General features: G+C 42.0%; 1 protein-coding gene and 1 non-coding gene across 6 annotated transcripts in view; both read right to left on the reverse strand.

The window, feature by feature from the left end:
* Positions 1–3,490: 3,490 nt before the first annotated feature.
* On the reverse strand, positions 3,491–3,561 carry TRNAG-CCC. Its single transcript has one exon. It is a non-coding gene; the product is annotated as a tRNA-Gly (tRNA).
* A 13,969-nt stretch (positions 3,562–17,530) lies between these two features.
* Positions 17,531–19,658, reverse strand: part of LOC117075488 (myomegalin) — a 29,349-nt gene continuing 27,221 nt past the window's right edge. For all 5 annotated transcript variants that reach the window (XM_033197918.1, XM_033197920.1, XM_033197919.1 and 2 more), the window contains 2 exons: positions 18,958–19,092; positions 17,531–17,656 (listed from right to left, as the gene is read on the reverse strand). In XM_033197918.1, the coding sequence (XP_033053809.1) occupies positions 17,646–17,656; positions 18,958–19,092 (146 nt within the window). In that variant the 3' untranslated portion in view covers positions 17,531–17,645. The remainder of the gene's footprint in view (positions 17,657–18,957; positions 19,093–19,658) is intronic.

Genomic DNA, 19,658 nt, shown 5'->3' on the forward strand with positions numbered 1-19,658 from the left:
TCCCAGTCTGGCAGAATGGCTGCCTTGCAGGCTGTAACCCTTTATAAAAAGTAAAATATCCTTTCTAAATTTATAAATTGTGTGATTTTTTCAGTTGACAGCTTTCAGTTGTCAGTCAAGTCACTGGGAAAAGTCCTTTGCAATATATTTATTTGAAAAATGACTGATTTCCTGAATATATAAGAGAACTTTCATAAATCACTAATATAGAGCTAAGCCAAATAAAATCAGGCAAAATATTCAAATAGGCCTTTGCAAAGGAGAATTTCTTATATGCTGGAAGCCATAAAAAAATATGCTTCATAGTATTGCTCATTAGGCAAGTACAAATTAATTCCACACAAAGACACCACTAACCACTCACCAGTGTATGGGTATTTTATTTTATTATTATTATTATTTTTCTGAGACAGGGTCTCACTCTGTCACCCAAGCTGGGGTGCAACGGTGCGATCTTGGCTCTCTGCAACCTCCCCCTCCTGAGTAGCTGGGACTACAGGTGCATGCCACCATGCCCAGCTAATTTTTGTATTTTTAGTAGAGACAGGGTGTCGCCATGTTGGCCAGACTGGTCTGAGAGCACAGCTACATTTAACAAAGTTAGTACACCAAATGCCAACAAGAATTTGGTGCCACTTCAACTGTCACTGCTGGTGAAAAAACATTCTAGAAGACTGGCAATTTATACTCATGTTAAACTTATACTCAGGTCATGACCCAGCAATTGAAGTACTTCCATGACTCTCAAGTGCACAAAAAGACTGTTACAAGAATATTCATTACAAGAATTCAGTAACACTCCAATTGAGAAGTGAGCCATGAAACTACGTGGATGTATCTCATGAGTATAATGAACATAACTGCAGAAAAAAGGCCAGATACAAAAGATATGTCCATTCACTCATGAGAACTTTAAGAACAGGCGATTGTAACCTATGGGAATAGGCATCAGAATGGTGATTAACTAAGAGGACACACGGTGGGAATTGCCTGGAAAGGGGCTCTAACAGGCCTTTCTCAGATGATGACAATTTTCTATAACTTGAGCTGGGTAGTGATTACATTTATCAAAATTAAACAAATTGCACTAAAAATTTGTGCACTTTATGTGAACTGTAGTTTATTTACTATTCGCATTGCTTGAACCTGGGAGACAGAGGTTGCAGTGAGCCGAGATTGAGCCACGACATTCCAGCCTGGATGACAGAACAAGACTACATCTCAAAAGTACTAATAATAGTAATAATAGTCTTAACAGCAGAGGTGCACTAAAGCCATTGTGCCTTGCACAATCTTATTTTATGAGAATTTTTATGCCCTCATAAAAATTAGCGGATGCGGAATGGAGGCAAGCCGGTGTAGATCATGACGAGTAGTTTAGATTTTATTGTAAACTCATTACAAGCTCGTTCTCGTTTTGTGTTTTTAAAAATCCCACTGATACAGCCGTTTTCTCTACCAGAAAATACTATAACCACATTATTTCATCAGTGGAAGCTACAGACAAAGGGCTCTTGAGAGGTGGCATCTTCACCTATGGGAATTTTTTCTGCTCAATTGTGAGACAAAGGGCATGTCCAGGTTTTCCTTTTGGTCAGGCCACCCCCTAGTTTATGCACAGCGGGCTAAACTCCAGAAGCTGGAGCCCTTCTAGGCCAGCGGTTTACTCTGCTCTCTGGAGGCTGCTAGGATTAAAGGCAAAGCAAAGGACAGGTCTATTAGCTACAATCGCCAGATAGAAAACACTGCTGTGACTCAGATTTGAACCCAGGTTGTGGGAACCACAACTACAAGTATTAACCACTACACGGCCACAAGGCCTGCTGACAACCATTGTACTTCTTATCTTTTTTATGTAAAAACACTCATACTATTTTCTTTTTTTTAATTTTTTTTTTTATACTTTAAGTTCTAGGGTACATGTGCATAACGTGCAGGTTTGTTACATATGTATACTTGTGCCATGTTGGTGTGCTGCACCCATCAACTCGTCAGCACCCATCAATTCATCATTTATATCAGGTATAACTCCCAATGCAATCCCTCCCCACTCCCCCCTCCCCATGATAGGCCCCGGTGTGTGATGTTCCCCTTCCCGAGTCCAAGTGATCTCATTGTTCAGTTCCCACCTATGAGTGAGAACATGCGGTGTTTGGTTTTCTCTTCTTGTGATAGTTTGCTAAGAATGATGGTTTCCAGCTGCATCCATGTCCCTACAAATGACGCAAACTCATCCTTTTTTATGGCTGCATAGTATTCCATGGTGTATATGTGCCACATTTTCTTAATCCAGTCTGTCACAGATGGACATTTGGGTTGATTCCAAGTCTTTGCTATTGTGAATAGCACTCACACTATTTTCTATGCTTTATTCTTGGACGTCTGCAGATTTTCGTGCTTTTTCTCTCTTTCATGTACTTCTCCGTTACTCTCTCCCCACTCTGCTACATAATTTTTAAAAGTCTCATCTCTCAGGATCCGGCCACTGCCTCTACAACAAGCCTCCTGGGAGATCTTGTTGTCCCATCTACACCTCTGCCTTTTTTTTTTTTTTTTTCTCGAAGTCGATGTGTCCTCCAGGCTGGAGTGCAGCAGCGCGATCTTGGCTCACCGCAACCTCCGCCTCCCAGGTTCAAGCGATTCTCCTGCCTCAACATCCCAAGTAGCTGGAATAGCAGGTGCATGCCACCACATTGGGCTAATTTTTGTATTTTTAATACAGACGAATTTCACCGTGTTAGCCAGGAAGGTCTTGAACTCTTGACCTCAAGCGATCCATCCGCCTCGGCCTCACACAGTGCTGGGATTACAGGCGTGAGCCACCGTGCCCGGCCAAATTTCAGGCCAACACCTGTTGACACACATTGCCAGACACACGGAATCCCTCGTGGAACACCGATGGGCCCACAAAACACGCGGAGGCCGCAGTGGCTGACGATGTTAGCAAATTCGGTCCACGTTGTCTGGGGTACAGCCTCGAGGGTCCACTGGCCACCCCTGCTCAAGGACCAGTCTCCGCCGCTCCTCTCATCTCTACGCAGATTCTTCCCCACACACCTCCCCTTTCTTTGGGCCGCCGAGGCCTCTTGGACCTTTGAGGTGACAGCCCCGCCTGCAGCTTCTCTTCTTCCCGGAGTTTCATTTCTTAATCCTCTCCATAGTGGCTCCGCGGTAAGCCCAAGGTCCAGCACGCGAATCAGGAACCTGATGGTTCTTTGGGTTTGCAGGGATCCGCTCAGAGAATAGATGAAGGTAACAGGTACCAATATGAAAACTGCAGTGACTCACCAGAAACACTTCGTGCTTGCCATTTTGCTAAGCCGTTTGTTGAGTCCAACAACTGCAGGGGTCCTGGGTTAGTCTCCTGAATGTCTTTTGCCGCTATTTTGACGAGTGTTGGCAGTTTACTTTGTGGTGGCCAAGCCCCTAAATGCACTATTTGGTTATGGAGTATAATTTTGCAGGGAAGAAGTGAAAAACACAAACTGATTGCATTGGCCGGGAATTGAACCCGGGTCTCCCGCGTGGGAGGCGAGAATTCTACCATTGAACTACCAATGCCTCTCTCTACCAATGTCCTGGAGGATACCGAAAAAGAGTATCTAGAAAGACTTATCAAATTAATTCATTTATCAGATCAAACTCTTAACTCTCAGAAAGGTCTTTCTACCTGCATTACAAACCCATATAATAAAATACCAGAAATTCATTCATGTTCTTTTCTCTAATCCTAAATCTTCAATTGTCAACCTCAAACTGCTGCCTTAGTGGTTCTGAGAAGGTAACCTAACTGGTAGTTTAGGTAAGTAAAGTTCTAATCCAGGGAGGAAATAAGAAGCAGAAGCAAAATTAGAATTAGAGGAAAGAGGAAATAAAAGGACAGAATCAAGGGAGAGATAATGAAGAAACAAAGGTTGGTATACTGAGTCTTTTGTTGCTGGTTTTTTTGGTAAGAGTAATGATTGGTCTTGTAATCATTATAGTACTGTTATTTGTCTGCTTGAAGATGTATAAAGCACTTGAAGGAAATGTGATATAAGAAGATTAATAATGCTTGCAGTCAATATTTCATTTTACGGCGAATCCAATTTCCTAAGTTAATATGCTTTGATGTATTAGCTATGTAAGGAGTAGACTAGTTTAAGGAAATATTGAGAGTCAAAATATTAACATATTAGTCTTCTGATGAAGTTCAAATAGTAGAGAGATTTCTTTCCTCAATTTTCCCTGGAGAGATTAAACTGAAGACAAAAATCCAGAGTTTGCCCCACATGTTGGGTCTGAGAGTCGTTATGACTTTTTCAAAGACAGGAGCTGTGTGTGACATGGTATCATGCTTCTTCTCTAGCTGAGAAGCCAAGCTAGGTCCAGGCTGGGTCATAAACTTGAGCCCAACAAGGAAATCACCCTTTACACTGACCACGCAGAGCTTTGGCTGTTTGCCCAACACCCAAGACACACACCAGCTCTGGCCAACAAACCTTAACATATTATCTGTATCAACCAGAGCTAAATTTATTCCCAAATCTCCTTCTAAAATACAAACCTGTACTTTCTGCTCTCAAGTTTTAAATTTACAAAGGCCTCATATGCATCTCACAGGCACAGATGCTAAAACTCAACACACCAGTGAGTTCCCTGTCAGCATCATGGACCCCCCTCTATCTCAAAACCCAATGATCAGACCCAAGCACAGCATCTCCCAAAGAGTAGTGCACTGTCCTGGGTGTTTCAACGATCACTAAAACCTGTTTCTACTCCTGCCTAGCACACTTAGGCTTGCAGACTGCTACCTTCTCCTTCTGTCCTCGCATGGTGGAGAGAGAGAGAGAGAGAGAGAGAGAGAGAGAGAGAGAGTTCTTTGGTCTTTCTTCCATTTCCTATAATGACACTGATCTCATCATGGAGATACCATGGTCATGACCTCATCTAACTGGTGAGGACCACCATCCATCCTATTTGCCAAGCCAGATCTTTCTTTGGATAAACTCTCATTTTCACAACACAACAATTTCAGTTCAATTCAAAAAATAGTGTTTAAGTTTATTGGATACTCAAGCTTACTGCCACTTTATTACCACACTTTTCCATCTATCAGCTCTTGCATCCATTAACATAAGCAGAAAAAAAACTGGACTCCCGGCCAGGAGCGGAGGCTCATGCCTGTAATCCCAGCAATTTGGGAGGCCAAGGTGGGCAGATCATGAAGTTAGGAGGCTGAGACCATTCTGACTAACACAGTGAAAACCCATCTCTACTAAAACTACAAAAAAGATAAAATAAAATTAGCTGGGCATGGTGGCATCCACCTGTAGTCCCAGCTACTTAGGAGGCTGAAGCAGGAGAATCACTTGAACCCAGGAGGCAGAGGTTGCAGTGAGCCAAGATCACACCATTGCACTCCAGCCTGGGCAAAAGAGCAAGACTCCATCTCAAAAAAAAAAAAAAAAAAAAAAAAAAAAAAAAAACTGGACTCCCTAGAGCCACTGTAGTATGCACCATTCACTTGCCACACTGTATGCTGAGTGACCCTTCCACAGCTTAAATCCGCACATAACTTCAGCCTAAAACCATGTAATGTCCCTTTATTTTTTCAGTACAATGATTAATACCATATTATCTGTACCCTGTTTCCCTCTATGCTCATCATTCTAATAGCTCTTGCCAATACTCAAATCCAGGAGCAGTAAACTACTTGACATGTCACAAACTTTTCAGATTCACACCAGCGGATTCCCCAGTGAACCAGCTGTCTTAACTCAGGCTTCCATAACAAAATACCACAGACTGGTTGGCTTAAACATGAGTTGGCTTAAACTTCTTTCTCACAGTTTGAGAGGCTGAGAAGTCCAAGATCAAACTGCCAGCTGACTCGGTTCCCTGGTGAGGGCTCTCTCCCTGGCTTGCAGATTGCTACCTTCTCCTTCTGTCCTCTCATGGTGGAGAGACAGAGAACACTTTGGTCTTTCTTCTGTTTCTTATAATGATACTGACCTCATCATGGAGATCCCATGGTCATAACCTTATCCTGATTACCTCCCAAAGGCCCTACCTCCAAAATACCTTCACCTTGGGGTTTAAGGCTTTGATATATAATTTGAAGGGGACACAAACATTCATTCCATTACACCAGCACCTGCATTTGCAATCCAGTCTCTGGGCCAGGCTTAGCAGTGTAGAGCCCAAGGCTTCAATTGACAGGATTTTTATGCTCTCATGCTCTGGCTCCTTGGCTCTGGAAGTTTCTAGAACCAGCAGGGTGATACATCCTTCAGCAACTATGCTGTAAAACACATGGTGGGTAAAAGAGTGCCCTAGTAAGTATTTTGGTTATGTCCCTATTAGTGTGCTTGGCTCAACCTATTAATAGTAAGTAGTGGTTAGCATCCACCTCAGTACCATCCCCTGCAGTCATCCTATCCATTCCATTTTCCTATCCTTGGCTTGCTGATTCAATACTCTTAAGTGATTTACTCCTGGTGCTCTCCTTTTTCCCTCAGAGATATCTTGTGATTTCTTTGATTCTCTCCACCTCTACAGGTTAATAAGTCTACTATTTTAAAAAATCTGTAGAGGGATGTTGGGAAGCTGTGGGGAGAGCCCTTGGGCTTTTCGCCTGGGTAAAGTGCAGATTCCTGAAGATTCTGGGCCTTGGCCTCCAGCTGCACTAGTGCTGGCCACTTAGCTGTTCTCAGCAGCCTCACCTGGTGCAATGGTGCTGAAGCGCACTGCCGAGAGGCCAGAAGGCAAAGCCAGAGTCGGTGGCTATGGCCTGGAACCCATTTAGGCAAAATTGAGGGCGCTCGGGGACAAAGCAATAGAGAAGGGTGGGCAATACAGGATCTGTACACCACACATTAGGAATTGTATTTATTAAATTGTTGATTACCTAAGCCTCCGGAGAGTAGTTTGGACACTTAACGGTTTTCTGAGGATTATTTGGGGAAGGGGTATGCATGCAAATGTATATACATAATTCGTGTGATTTCGGAATATTGACTCTACGAGTTCCAGATGCAGATTTAGAACCTTTTAAAAAAATGTTTTGTTTTATTGTCTCGCAAATCAGCCAGATCTGCAACTGGATCAGAGTAAAGGGAAGCCAAGCGGGACCCTTAGGAAATGCGCTAAGATGTCATCCACTTTCAGTGTCAGCCTGTGAACATTCAGGCGAGAGAAGAGAATGAAGAGAACTTTAAGGAATTTCTGGAACCAAAGCTAATATTAAGCAGGCCTGCTGTGACGCCCTCTTATTGGCAGACCAGTGGAAATTGAAGCCTGATCGACAATCTGTCTAGATTGATGAGGTCTAAAAGGTATCCACAGCTTCAACTACTTTTCTGTTTGTTTCCCAACCTCGATTAAACTCCCCTGCCCACTCTGAGAGGATTCGCCGCCTTTATGTCGGGTCTGGACCCTTTGGAGTCCCACATGGACAAGACAAAAGGGGCATTGCCTTTTCCTGCAGGAGCGGGAAGAGCCTTCACAGCGGAGGAAACGCAGACTAACAGAGCGCATCCCCATGTACTTGAGCCCTGCCGGGTTCCAGCAAATCCAACAAGGCATTCTCTGAAGCTTCTCTGGAAACGGAAGGAGTGTGAGGTTTCTGATAAGACAAGAGGAGCCAAAGAGACGGGACTCAGTCCTTCCCCTGGCTCTAGAGAACAAACCCAGAAGAGGGGCAGATCCAAAGGAAAAGCGCAAAGGCGGCCCAACCCCACGACCTGAGAGAGCCAAGGGTGGCGGATTAAATTGCATTTACCAGAACAGTTGTTTGCTCACATTAAGAAATCATGGAAGAGGGATTGTGTAAGCAATCTGAGCGTTTTATTCATGAAGGGGTATTGGATTTTGCCAATGCTTTTTCTGCCTCAAGTGGTATAATCATCTCCTTTTTCTTTTTAGTTTGTTGATATGCTGATTAATTTTGGAATGTTGAACAAACTTTGCACACTTGGAGTAAATCCTGCTTTGTGATGGTGTATTTTTTTGTACATTGCCGGATTTGACTTGCTAATATTTTGGTGATGATTTTTGCATCTAAATTTATGTGGGATATTGGTCTATAGTTCTCTTTTGTGCTGTCTTTGCCTGGTTTTGGTGTGAGGATGATATTAGCCTCATAAAATGAGTTGGGAAGTGTTCCCTCTTCTTATATTTTTCCAGAATAGATTATGTGAATTAGTGTTAATTCTCCTTTAAATGTTAGTAGAATGATTCAGTAAAACTATCTTAGCATGACCATTTCTTTGTGGGGAGTTATTTAATGACAAATTCAATTTTTCAGTGTTTATAGGACTGTGCAGATTGTCTATTTCATCTTGGTTGAGTTTACCAGTTTGTGGATTTTAAGAACTTCGTCCATTTCTTCTAAATTGTTGAATTAAGAGTGTAAAGTTGTTCTTATTATTCATTTATTATCATTGCAATGATGCAGGCTATTTCCTATTTTTAATCTTATTCCCCCTCCCCCATATTTTAGTCATGTTTTTGTCAGAACACTTCTCATGCAATTTGGCCATTATTGACTATTCACCTGGATCCCCCTGAAAGTTTAGATAATGTTTTATTGATCTCTGAATTCATGGTTCCTAGTTCAGGGTCAAGAATTAAAGAAGTTCTTAGTAATATTTGTCCAATGGCTGGACAACTTCTCTTCCATAGAAAGAACTCTACTTTATACCATTGGGTCCATGTCCTGAGACCAGTTATCTGTGATAAGGCTTGATGAAAACAGACTGTTCTCAGCAATTCCTCTCAATGGTTCACCCTCTTACATAGAAGAGTATTTTTGGCCTGTATATACTTTGAGCTATCACTCCCAGTTTAGGAGAGCTATCACATTTGTTGAAATTATCTGTTTGTGTTCATCCTCCCACTGGCTTGAGTTCCTCAGGAAGACATTAATATCTGAACCCAAGTGCTAAACACAGGGAAAGGAAAATTCAGCACTTAACATGTTTATAAGATATTGTATGCAAAGCCTTTCTCAACTGTAAATACAGAAGAACATTATCAGTATCGCTGCTTCAGATACAAGAATTCTCCTACTGTGGCCCCTCCTAAACTTAGGGCAGAACTATTTAAGGTAAGAAGGGAGTCTCCAACGCTTCTCTAAGCACCATTTATTCCTGCTAAGCCCACACTTACTTGAGGAGGGTCCACTGCTAGGGCAGTCCCAAGGTCAAGACCTCTGGGTCTTGGGCAGGGTTTCATGGAATTGGTGTTCCCCTCTTGGACTTGGTGTTTCCCCTCAGTATAAACCAGACCTGAGTTTATCTTATGGATCCCCTTCACATGGTGCACAAGTTCACTGTGGAGTAAGTTACAAACTGCTCAGCCCAAGATGTTCTTTGAGGAATCTGATGATGCTGTAGACACTCCTTTCTCCTGACTTATCCGAACGCAGCTTGAAATCTGTCCTTATTCTCACCACCATAGGCTACCACATGTTCCACTATTACTTTGGACTTTAAAAAATTATTTTCATCCTCCAAACTTGCTGACTTTCTTCCATTTTGTGTCTCAGCTTTGCACTTTAAGGGCATTGGCTCAGGCTGGGCCGGGTCCTGGAAACATGCAGTAGGGACCAAGGTCAGTTTCTGCTGCAGCGTCCGAAGTATGTTGAATACACATCTCACTCACTCATAGACTCAGAGAAAACTGAGCAGAAAGTGGCCCTAGAGAACTAGAACAATAACCTGATCTTCCTGATGAGGAAATGGAGGCTCAGAAAGGCTAAAAGATTTTCCCAATCTCCTTCACTACTTGATGGCAGCAGAGCCACAACACAAGCCTTGGCCTCAGCTTCCCTGTCCAAAGCACCTAATTCACCCTCCAGGTATGTCAAAGGACTTTGCATCAAACATAGTTATTTCCACTGTTAAAACAAAAATTTCAGGAGGGTGTCTCCTGGGAAATATCTTTTTTCAGCTATATACTCCTATTATTTATAGTCAGTCAGTTTTCAATCACTGGCTGATAAAACAGGACCAAGGAACACATATGTGTCAACTAACATCCCAATCGAATAAAATGTATTTATGAGATTATCTGTAAAATGTCTGGGGTGAAATTTAGTGGGTTTCCAAGATGGCTGACTAGGGACATCTGACACCAGTTCTCCTCAGAAAGATCAAAGTTACCAGTGAATGGACACATTCCAAACAGAAAACAGAGAGAAGAAAGCCAGGTCCTGCTGGAGTGCCTATAGGAAGTAGCTGGGGTGCAGAAAAGGAAAGCAGCAAGAGTCTGGCAGAAATCAACCCCTAAGGAACTTGGAGCCCCACAGGGTAGGTGGGAGTGCTTCTCTGTTCCCCTCACCCCTCTGACAATCTGCTGACTGTTAAACTGTTGGGGAGACCCTCTGCCCCCATGATAGGGCAACACCATCAGTAGCAGTTTGAAAACTTCCCAGGGACAGAGAACTGAGTGGCCAGAACATGCAGGCATGCCTGCACTTTCCTCACACTCAAACTGAGACTGGCTGCCATGTTGGTTGTGTATCCATGGTGGAGCACTATCCTGCCTGGGGATTCTCTACCCTTGAGTCATTGCCCACCTGCAAATATACGCCCACAACCAACTCTGACTTTGGCAAGTACAGGGCAGGTCCCTGGGGAGCTGCAGGACCCCTGGAGAGCTAATACTGAGCATGGGCCACCCATAAGTGAGGGGGAAGCACAGACTGCCAAAGCCCTCCTAGGGACAAAGAAAACACTGGCAGGACACCAATCGCAGAAGAAGGCAGCACTGACATTCAGGAACGGGGGTGAAAAAGCAGGAAAAGTAGGGGTCATCTCTTTCCTCCCCTCCATACGGCTGCAGACATAGCAGTGGTTCTTTTCTCCAGGACCCAGTGAGTGTGCACTAGGAGAGAACATTATTCACGTTATTCATGGTGGTACCACCCAGGCTGAAAGTGAGCCTGTGCTGCTTGGGCTTTCAGGAAGGACAGGCCCAACTCAGCCTCTCTATACAGAGCTGCAGTGCCCTGGCAATGGAAGACAGGCCATGGAGTTGCCTGCCCTGGACTTGGAGAAGAGACTCTGTCCTGAGCCCCATTTTAGTGGTAGTTGTCAGAGTGGCATATCTACAGACTTCAGCTGCACCACAGCCAGGAACCAAAGGACAAAGTCTTTACAAACTGAAGGTTGTGAGCTCTGTGACAGGGCCATGATAGGGAAGCACATCACATTCTTGCCTACTCAGGAGAAGGAGCTAGTGTACTTCTGCCCCTTCCCCTGAGGCCTCAGCACACCCCAACATGATCTCTTGCCACCAACGTGTCAGGGCAGGTGTTTCCACTGGACACCAGCCTACCCTACCCTCCCTTACTCTTAAGTACCATCTACTGGACTGCATCCTAAACTGGACCTCCGAATAAAAAAAAACTGCTACCTGAAGGACTTAGTGCTAGTCCATGATATAACCTTCCTGAGAATTCTGTACCCTCAGCCCCCAACAAGGCTCAGTGTGTTAGCTTTTACTTCCAGTACATCACCACAACAAGCAGCATCTGAGAAAGCTACTGCTTAGAAGCTATCTACAACCAAGAAACACATACAGAGCTAGGGACCCCCAAAAGCACCCAGAAATGACGTCAAACAATCATATACTACATGTGCCACAGTCATACCATCAAGGAAAAAAAAATTAAAAATCTTCATCCAAACAATACCAAATTCAAAAATAAGAAGCAACAGCTTCCTCAGATGAGAAGGAATCAGTGCAAGAACTCCAGTGTACCCAGAGTATTTACACACTTCCAAAGGATTGTACTAGTTCCTAGCAATGGATCCTAGTCAGACTGAAATGTCAGAAATGACAGATAAGAATTCCAAATATGTATTGCAAGGAAACTCAATGAGATCTAAGAAAAAGTTGAAGTCCAATGCAAAGAAACCAGAAAAACAATACAGAATATGAAAGACAACAAAACTATATTAAGAAATAAACAACTACAACTTCTATAATTGAAAAATTCACTAAAGGAATTTCAGAACACATTGAAAGCTTTAACAATAGACTACACGAGCAGAAGAATGAATTTCAGAGCTTGAAGGTTGGTCTTTCAAATTCACCTAAGTCCAACACAAATGAAAAAAAAAGAATTTTAAAACCGAAGAAATTTTTTGAGAATTATGAGGTTATGTAAAGCGATCAAATCTATCACTTATTGGCGTTCCGGAGAGAGAAGAAGAAAAAGTAAGCAACCTGGAAAACATATTTGAAGGAATAATTCAGGAAAGAATTTTCCTAATCTTACTAGAGAGATTGATATTCAGATACAAGATTCGGACAACTTCTGCAACATACTACACAAGATAACCATTGCAAAGCATACAGTCATCAGACTTTCCAAGATCAATGTGAAAGAAAAAATCTTAAAGGCAGCTGAAGAAAAGGACCAAATTATCTCTAAAGGAAATCCCATCAGACTAACAGCAAACTTCTCAACCGAAATCTTACAAGTCAGAAGAGACTGGGGCCTATTTTTAGCCACCTAAAATAAAAAAAAAGTGCCTGTCAAAGTTTCATACTCTGCCAAACTAAGCTTCATAAATGAAGGAGAAATAGTTTTTCCCAGAGAAATGCTAAGGGAATTCATTAACACCAGACAGACTCTAAATAAATGTTCAAAGGAGTTCTAAACATGGACGGTACTTGCTACCATAAAAGCACATGTAATTACAAAGCTCATAGACCCTATAAAGCAGTACATAATTGGGTCTACAAAGCAACTGGCTTAACACTATGACAAAAATAACACCTCACACATGAATATTAACCTTGAATGTAAATGGCCTAAAAGCTCCACTTAACAGGCATAGAGTAGTCCAGGCATGATGGCTCACACCTGTAATCTCAGCACTTTGGGAGGCCAAGGCGGGCAGATCACTTGAGGTCAGGAGTTCGAAACCAGCCTGGCCAACATGGTGAAACTTCATCTCCACTAAAATACAAAAATTAGCTAGACGTGGTGGTGGGTGCCTGTAATGCCAGCTACTCGGGAAGCTGAGGCAGGAGAATCACTTGAACCCAGGAAGCAGAGGCTGCAGTGAGCCAAGATCGCACCACTAAACTCAGCCTGGGTGACAGAGTGAGACTCCATTAAAAAAAAAAAAAAAAAAAAGGCATAGGGTGGCAAATTGGAAAAAAAAAATCAAACTTTCTGCGGCCTTTAAGAGAGACCTATCTTACATGTTATAGAGCCCAGAGGCTCAAAGTAAAGGGATAGAGAGAGATCTGTTATGCAAATGGAAAACAAAAAAGATCAGGAGTTGCTATTCTTATATCTAGTAAAACAGACTAAACCAACAACAGTTAAAAAAAAAAAAGGACAAAGAAGGGCATTATGTAATCAGAAAGCATTCAATTCAACAAGAAGATTTAACTATCCTAAATATATATGCACCTAACACTGAAGCACCCAAATTTATAAATTTAAATTATAAAACAAATACTACTAGACCTAAGCAAAGAAATAGTGGAGGACTTCAACATCCCACTGACAGCACTAGACAGATCACCTAATAAAGAAACTTGGGACTTAAATTGGACTCTTGACCAAATGAACCTAATAGATGTCTATAGAATACTCTATCCAACAACCACAGAATATACATTCTTCTCTTCTGTGCACAGAACATTCTCTAAGATTGACCACATAGTCATAAAGCAAGTCTCAATAAATTTTTTTAAATGAAATTATATCAAGTATCTTCTCAGACAACAGTAAATAAAAGCAGAAATCAATGCCAAGAGGAACTCTCAAAACCACACAAATACATGGAAACTAAACAACAGAATCATTTTTGGGTAAACAATAAAAGTAAGGCAGAAATAAAAAAAATTGAAACAAATGAAAGTAGAGACACAATGTGTCAAAAACTCTGGAATACAGCAAAAGCAGTGTTAAGAGGAAAGTTTATAGCACTCAATACCTACCTTGAAAAGCTAGAAAGATCTCAAATTAACAACATAATATCACACCTACAGAACTAGAAAAAGAAGAAGAAACAAAACCCAAAGCTAGGAGAAGAAAAGAAATAACTAAGATCAGAGCAGAACGAAATGAAACTGAGACCAAAAAAAAAAAAAAACCCACAAAGGATCATGAAATGAAAAGTTGGTTATTATTATTTATTTTATTTTATTTTATTTTATTTTTTTGAGGCGGAGTCTCGCTCTGTCGCCCGGACTGGAGTGCAGTGGCCAGATCTCAGCTCACTGCAAGCTCCGCCTCCCGGGTTTATGCCATTCTCCTGCCTCAGCCTCCCGAGTATCTGGGACTACAGGCGCCCGCCACCTCGCCCGGCTAGTTTTTGTATTTTTAGTAGAGACGGGGTTTCACTGTGTTAGCCAGGATGGTCTCGATCTCCTGACCACGTGATCCGCCCGTCTCGGCCTCCCAAAGTGCTGGGATTACAGGCTTGAGCCACCGCGCCCGGCCAAAGTTGGTTATTTGAATGATTGATAGACCACTAGCTAGATTAACCAGAAAAAAAAGATCCAAATAAGCGCAATCAGAAATTACAAAGGTGACATTACAACTCATACCACAGAAACACAAAAGATCCTCAGCGACTACTATGAGAATCTCTATATACACAAACTACAAAACCTAGAGGAAATAGTTAAATTCCTGGAAGCGCACAACTTCTTAAGATTGAACCAGGAAGAAACTGAAATCCTGAACAGACCTATAATGAGTTATGTAATTGAATCAGTAATAAAAGTTCTACTAATCTGAAAGAGCCCTGGACCAGACAGAATTTTACAACTGAATTCTACCAGACATGCAAAGAAGAGCTGGTACCAATCTTACTAAAACTATTCCAAAAAATTGAGGATGAGGGATTCCTAATTCATTCTATGAAACCACTATCATCCTGATACAAAAATCTGGCAGGGACACAATAAAAAAAGAAAACTACAGGCCAGTATCCCTGATGAACATAGATGCAAAAATTCTCAACAAAATACTAGCAAACTGAATCCAGCAACACATCAAAAAGATAATTCATCATGATCAAGTGGGCTTTATGCCTAGGATGCAAAGATGGTTCAACAGATGCAAAAAAAAGATGCTATTCACTGCATAAACAGAATTTTTAAAAAAACATATGATTATCCCAATAGATGCATAAAAAGCATTCAATAAAATCTTACATCCCTTGCATGATACACACCTTCAACAAACCAGGCATCAAAGGAACATAGCTCAAAATAATAAGAGCCATCTATGACAAACCCATAGCCAACATCATACTGAATAGGCAAAAGTTGGAAGCATTTCCCCTAACAACTGGAACAAGACAAGGATGTCCACTCTCACCACTCCTATTCAACACAGTACTGGAAATCCTGGCCACAGCAATCAGTCAGGAGAAATAAAAGCCATCCAAATAGGAAAAGGGGAAGTCAAATTATCTCTGTTCACCAAAGACATGATCCTGTATCTAGAAACCACTAAAGATTCCTCCAAAATACTCCTAGACTTGATAAACAAGTTCAGTAAAGTTTCAGGTTACAGCATCAGCATACAAAAATCAGTAGCATTTCTAAACACTAAAAATGCTCGAGCTGAGAGCCAAATCAAGAACTTAATCCCATTTACAATAGCCACACACACACACACAGAAAAAATAAACAAAACACCTAGGAATATATTTAACCAAGGAGGTCAAAGATCTGTACTGGGAGAACTACAAAACACTGATGAAAGAAATAATAGACAACACAAACAAATGGGAAAACATTCCATGCTTGTGGACTGGAAGAATCAATATTGTTAAAATGAGCATTCTGGGCAAAGCAATCTAAAGATTCAACGCAATTCCTATCAAGTTACCAATGTCATTTTTTACAGAATTAGGAAAAACATTATAAAATTCTTATGGGGCTGGACATGGTGGTTCACACCTGTAATCCCAGCACTTTGGGAGGCTGAGGCAGGAGGATCCCTTGAGGTCAGGAGTTCGAGGGCAGCCTGGCCAATATGGTGAAACCTCGTCTCTACCAAAACACACAAAAATTAGCAGGGGTGGTGGCACACACCTATAGTCCCAGCTACTTCAAGAGGCTGAGGTGGGATAATCGCTTGAACCCAGAGGCAGAGGTTGCAGTGAGCCGAGATGATGCCACTACACTCTAGCCTGGGTGATAGAGTGAGACCTTGTCTCAAATAAATAAATAAATAAATAAATAAATAAATAAATCCTCACGGAACCAAAAAAGAGCCCGAATAGTCAAGCAATCCAAAGCAAAAAGAACAAATCCAGAGGCATCACATTACTTAACTTCAAACTATTCTACAAGGATATAGTAACCAAAACAGCATTGTACCAGTATAATAATAAACACATGACTCAGGGGATAAGAATGGAGAACCCAGAAATAAAGTCACACACCTACATCTAACTGATCTTTAACAAAGTTGACAAAAATAAACAATGAGGGAAATGACACCCTATTCAATCAATGGTGCTGGGATAACTGGCTAGCCAAATGCAGAAGAATGAAACTGGACCCCTATATCCCACCATATACAAAAATTAATTCAAGATGGTTTAGAGACGTAAATATAGGATGCCAAACTATAAAAATGCTAGAAGAAAACCTAGGAAAATCTCTTCTCGATATTGGCCTATGACTAAGACCTCAAAAACAAATGCAACAAAAGCGGAAATTGACAAATGGGACTTAAATGTAAAAAGCTTCTGCACAGCAAAAGAAATAACCAACAGAGTAAACAGTCAACCTACAGAATGGGAGAAAATATTTGAAAACTACGCATCTGGATTAATATCCAGACTCTATAAGGAACTTAAATCAACAAGAGAAAACCAAATAATCCTATTTTTTAAAAATGGGCAAAGGACATGACTAGACACTTATCAAAAGAAGACACACAAGCAGTCAACAAACACATGAAAAAATGTACAACATCACTAATCATCAGAGAAACACAAATTAAAACTACAGTGAGATATCATCTCACAGTAGTCAGAATGGCTACATTCCAGACTCGAAGCAAGTGTGCTCTTCATGACTTCTCAGTGTTAATTCACATTGAGAAGCAGGTTCTGTCATTCTCTTGAATGAAGCTCACCCGGTATGGTAAGTTGTCCTCATTTTAAAACATTCAGATTTTATCCTGCAATCCTTTCACATCTGACAGTTTTTCTGTTCTTTCTAAGCATGTAATGGAAGTCAAGGAATTCTACATCCTCACGATCTATTAATATTTCTTACCTTCCCACAGCAGTGAAATTCCCGTTCTAGTCTTCTAAAACAGAAATAGCTAATAAAGAAAACTCATTTCTCCTTTAACCTTTTCTATGAATTTCAGCCCATTCTGGGTTTATTCTTTTCTACACAAATTTTTCTCTATAAAGATATAAAGGTGTTCAATAAATAAATAAATATAAACACTAATTTTAAAAATAATTTATTAATTTGATCTCTTCATTTAAAGGTAATATCCAATGCCTCCAATTTCCCACCCAAAAATTCCATTGGGTAGGGCAGGAAAAGTTCTGGAGAACATTATTCTAGACCTTCTAGGCATCATGTCACAGGGTGTCCTCACCAGAGCCAGAAGAGTGACTCTGAGTATATGAATGAGGGGCTAGAGCAGACTATGCAGTACCTAGGCAGGAAGAGACAGGGCTGTCATGAAGTCTTGAGGGATTTAGGGAATTCACTGATTGTACCAAACAAAAACTGATATTTCTTCCCTCCTATTCCATACTCAGCTGAAAGTGAGAAGACAGGAAGAGAGACAGCAAGCTGCTTTCTGGTTGACAGCTAGTGACTCTCTGATTATCTGCAAAGATTGGGAAAGGAATTTATACAAGACATGTAGATTTTCCGGAACTATTTACTCCTGGAGCTAGGAGTCTGTGAATGTTAGGTGGGATCTTGTAAGAAGCAGCCTTGTCTAGACTGGGAATCATCTATTACAGTTTTAAGCTGTGTGGGTCTGGCCAATTTTTGTGCTGCCTACTTCTCTTTGCTTCTATGACTGGGCATTGCTGCAGAAAGGAAGAAATATGGAAGTGATTTCAGCTTTGATTTTTTCCTTCTGGAAGCCTGAAAACTCCAGTTTGCTTCTCTGAGCCCTTTTTCTGTTGCAGAACTAGGGTGTGGACTACAGGTCCTACCCGTGGAAGGTGGAGGTAGATACTTCACAGGGAATACAGACAACCCAGACAAGTCACACCTTTAGGTAACAGATACTTACAAAGATGTACTTGCCTGCACCCATTAACATTTTAGTCTCAGCCAATCAGAAAACCTGGTGTCCTCATGCGCTGGGATAACAGTGCAATATGGCTCAGGCTCAGGTTTTGCTGGGCACACCACAGGAGGCCACAGACTCTCATATGCAAGGGCTTCAGATATGGACCAGGGTCTTTCCCCCTAATTGGCTTTGGTTATGATGTTGTAGGTCAACATTCTTCTGGCCTTAATATGACAGAAGAAGGGGTGTGGAAGAATTGGTCTCCAAGTGAGAGCATCCAGGGTGAAGAGTGTGGGAATAAGGGTCGTTAGCACAAGAGAAGAGGCAGGTGATATCCAAGGCATGTAGTAATGGCATAAAGGTAGAATGTTGCTCTCATTCTGCTGAAGTGGGCACCATGGAAACCTTGGTGCTACCAGTCGCCAGTTGAGCCACAAGCCCAAGAACAGCACCAGGCAGTATAAGGACATATAAGAATGACATCACTTCAGATAGTCCTGAGAATGAGACCTAGCCCTGTTTGGGGCAAACCACTCGCTGGGAGCAATAGTACCCTTCCTCCTTCCCTATCTGGGCTGATTGTAAGGAACAAGTGAAATCATGCACGCCAATGTGCTTTACACCTGTAAAACTCTGCCCCAAGAAGCTATATGCCCTTTTGAGACTCCCTAGATGTGGACAGAAACATAAAATTTCTGCCTTTCTACCTTTTCCTTGGTCACCATTGCTGAGCACATGCTCCAGCCTCTCCCTCAGGCGGTCATTGAGGCTGACGGACTCCTCCAGGCGCTGGCGCAGTTTCTGGATCTCAGCAAGATTCTTTTCCAGCAGGTCGGCCGCTACTGCAAACCACCGAGACATAGGAGAGGTAGGATGTGGGGAAGCCTGATCATCCCTGGGCAGCTGTGGGGCCTGCCTGGCATCGGTCTGCAAGATCCCTACCTATCTCTATCCTTCCGTCAGCGTCTTCCTCTCTCCTTGGCATTCAGGAAGCACCAGGCAACTTTAGTTAAAGCTCCTGGGCTTTCAATCACAAGGTGGCCCCTGTGAGGAAACACCACAGGCCTCCTCCCAGACAGAGACCACCAAGTACATCTAAGGGAGATGGACACGGGGTGAGAAACTACTAAAGGCCTCTAGGCAGAACTGGCCTAGTAATGGGAAAGGCTGTCTACCTCCTGGACATGGATAACAATCCAGAGAATCTCCCTCTCCATCTCATCCCTCTCCCCCATCATGAACCCGACTTAACAGCCTTTGAGATTCACTCAGTCACAGAGAGAAAGACCAAGGTAAGTGCATATGAAATTAAACCAGGCTGTGAATAATGAATAATAGTGAATGCTCTCCTTTAACCAGTTTTGGCAAAAAGGAACATGAAAGAGCCTGGGGAGGTGTCAGGATCTGA

The sequence above is a fragment of the Trachypithecus francoisi genome, unplaced genomic scaffold, assembly GCF_009764315.1.
Source record: "Trachypithecus francoisi isolate TF-2019V2 unplaced genomic scaffold, Tfra_2.0 Lachesis_group5, whole genome shotgun sequence".
In the NCBI taxonomy this organism is placed as follows: Eukaryota; Metazoa; Chordata; class Mammalia; order Primates; family Cercopithecidae; genus Trachypithecus; species Trachypithecus francoisi.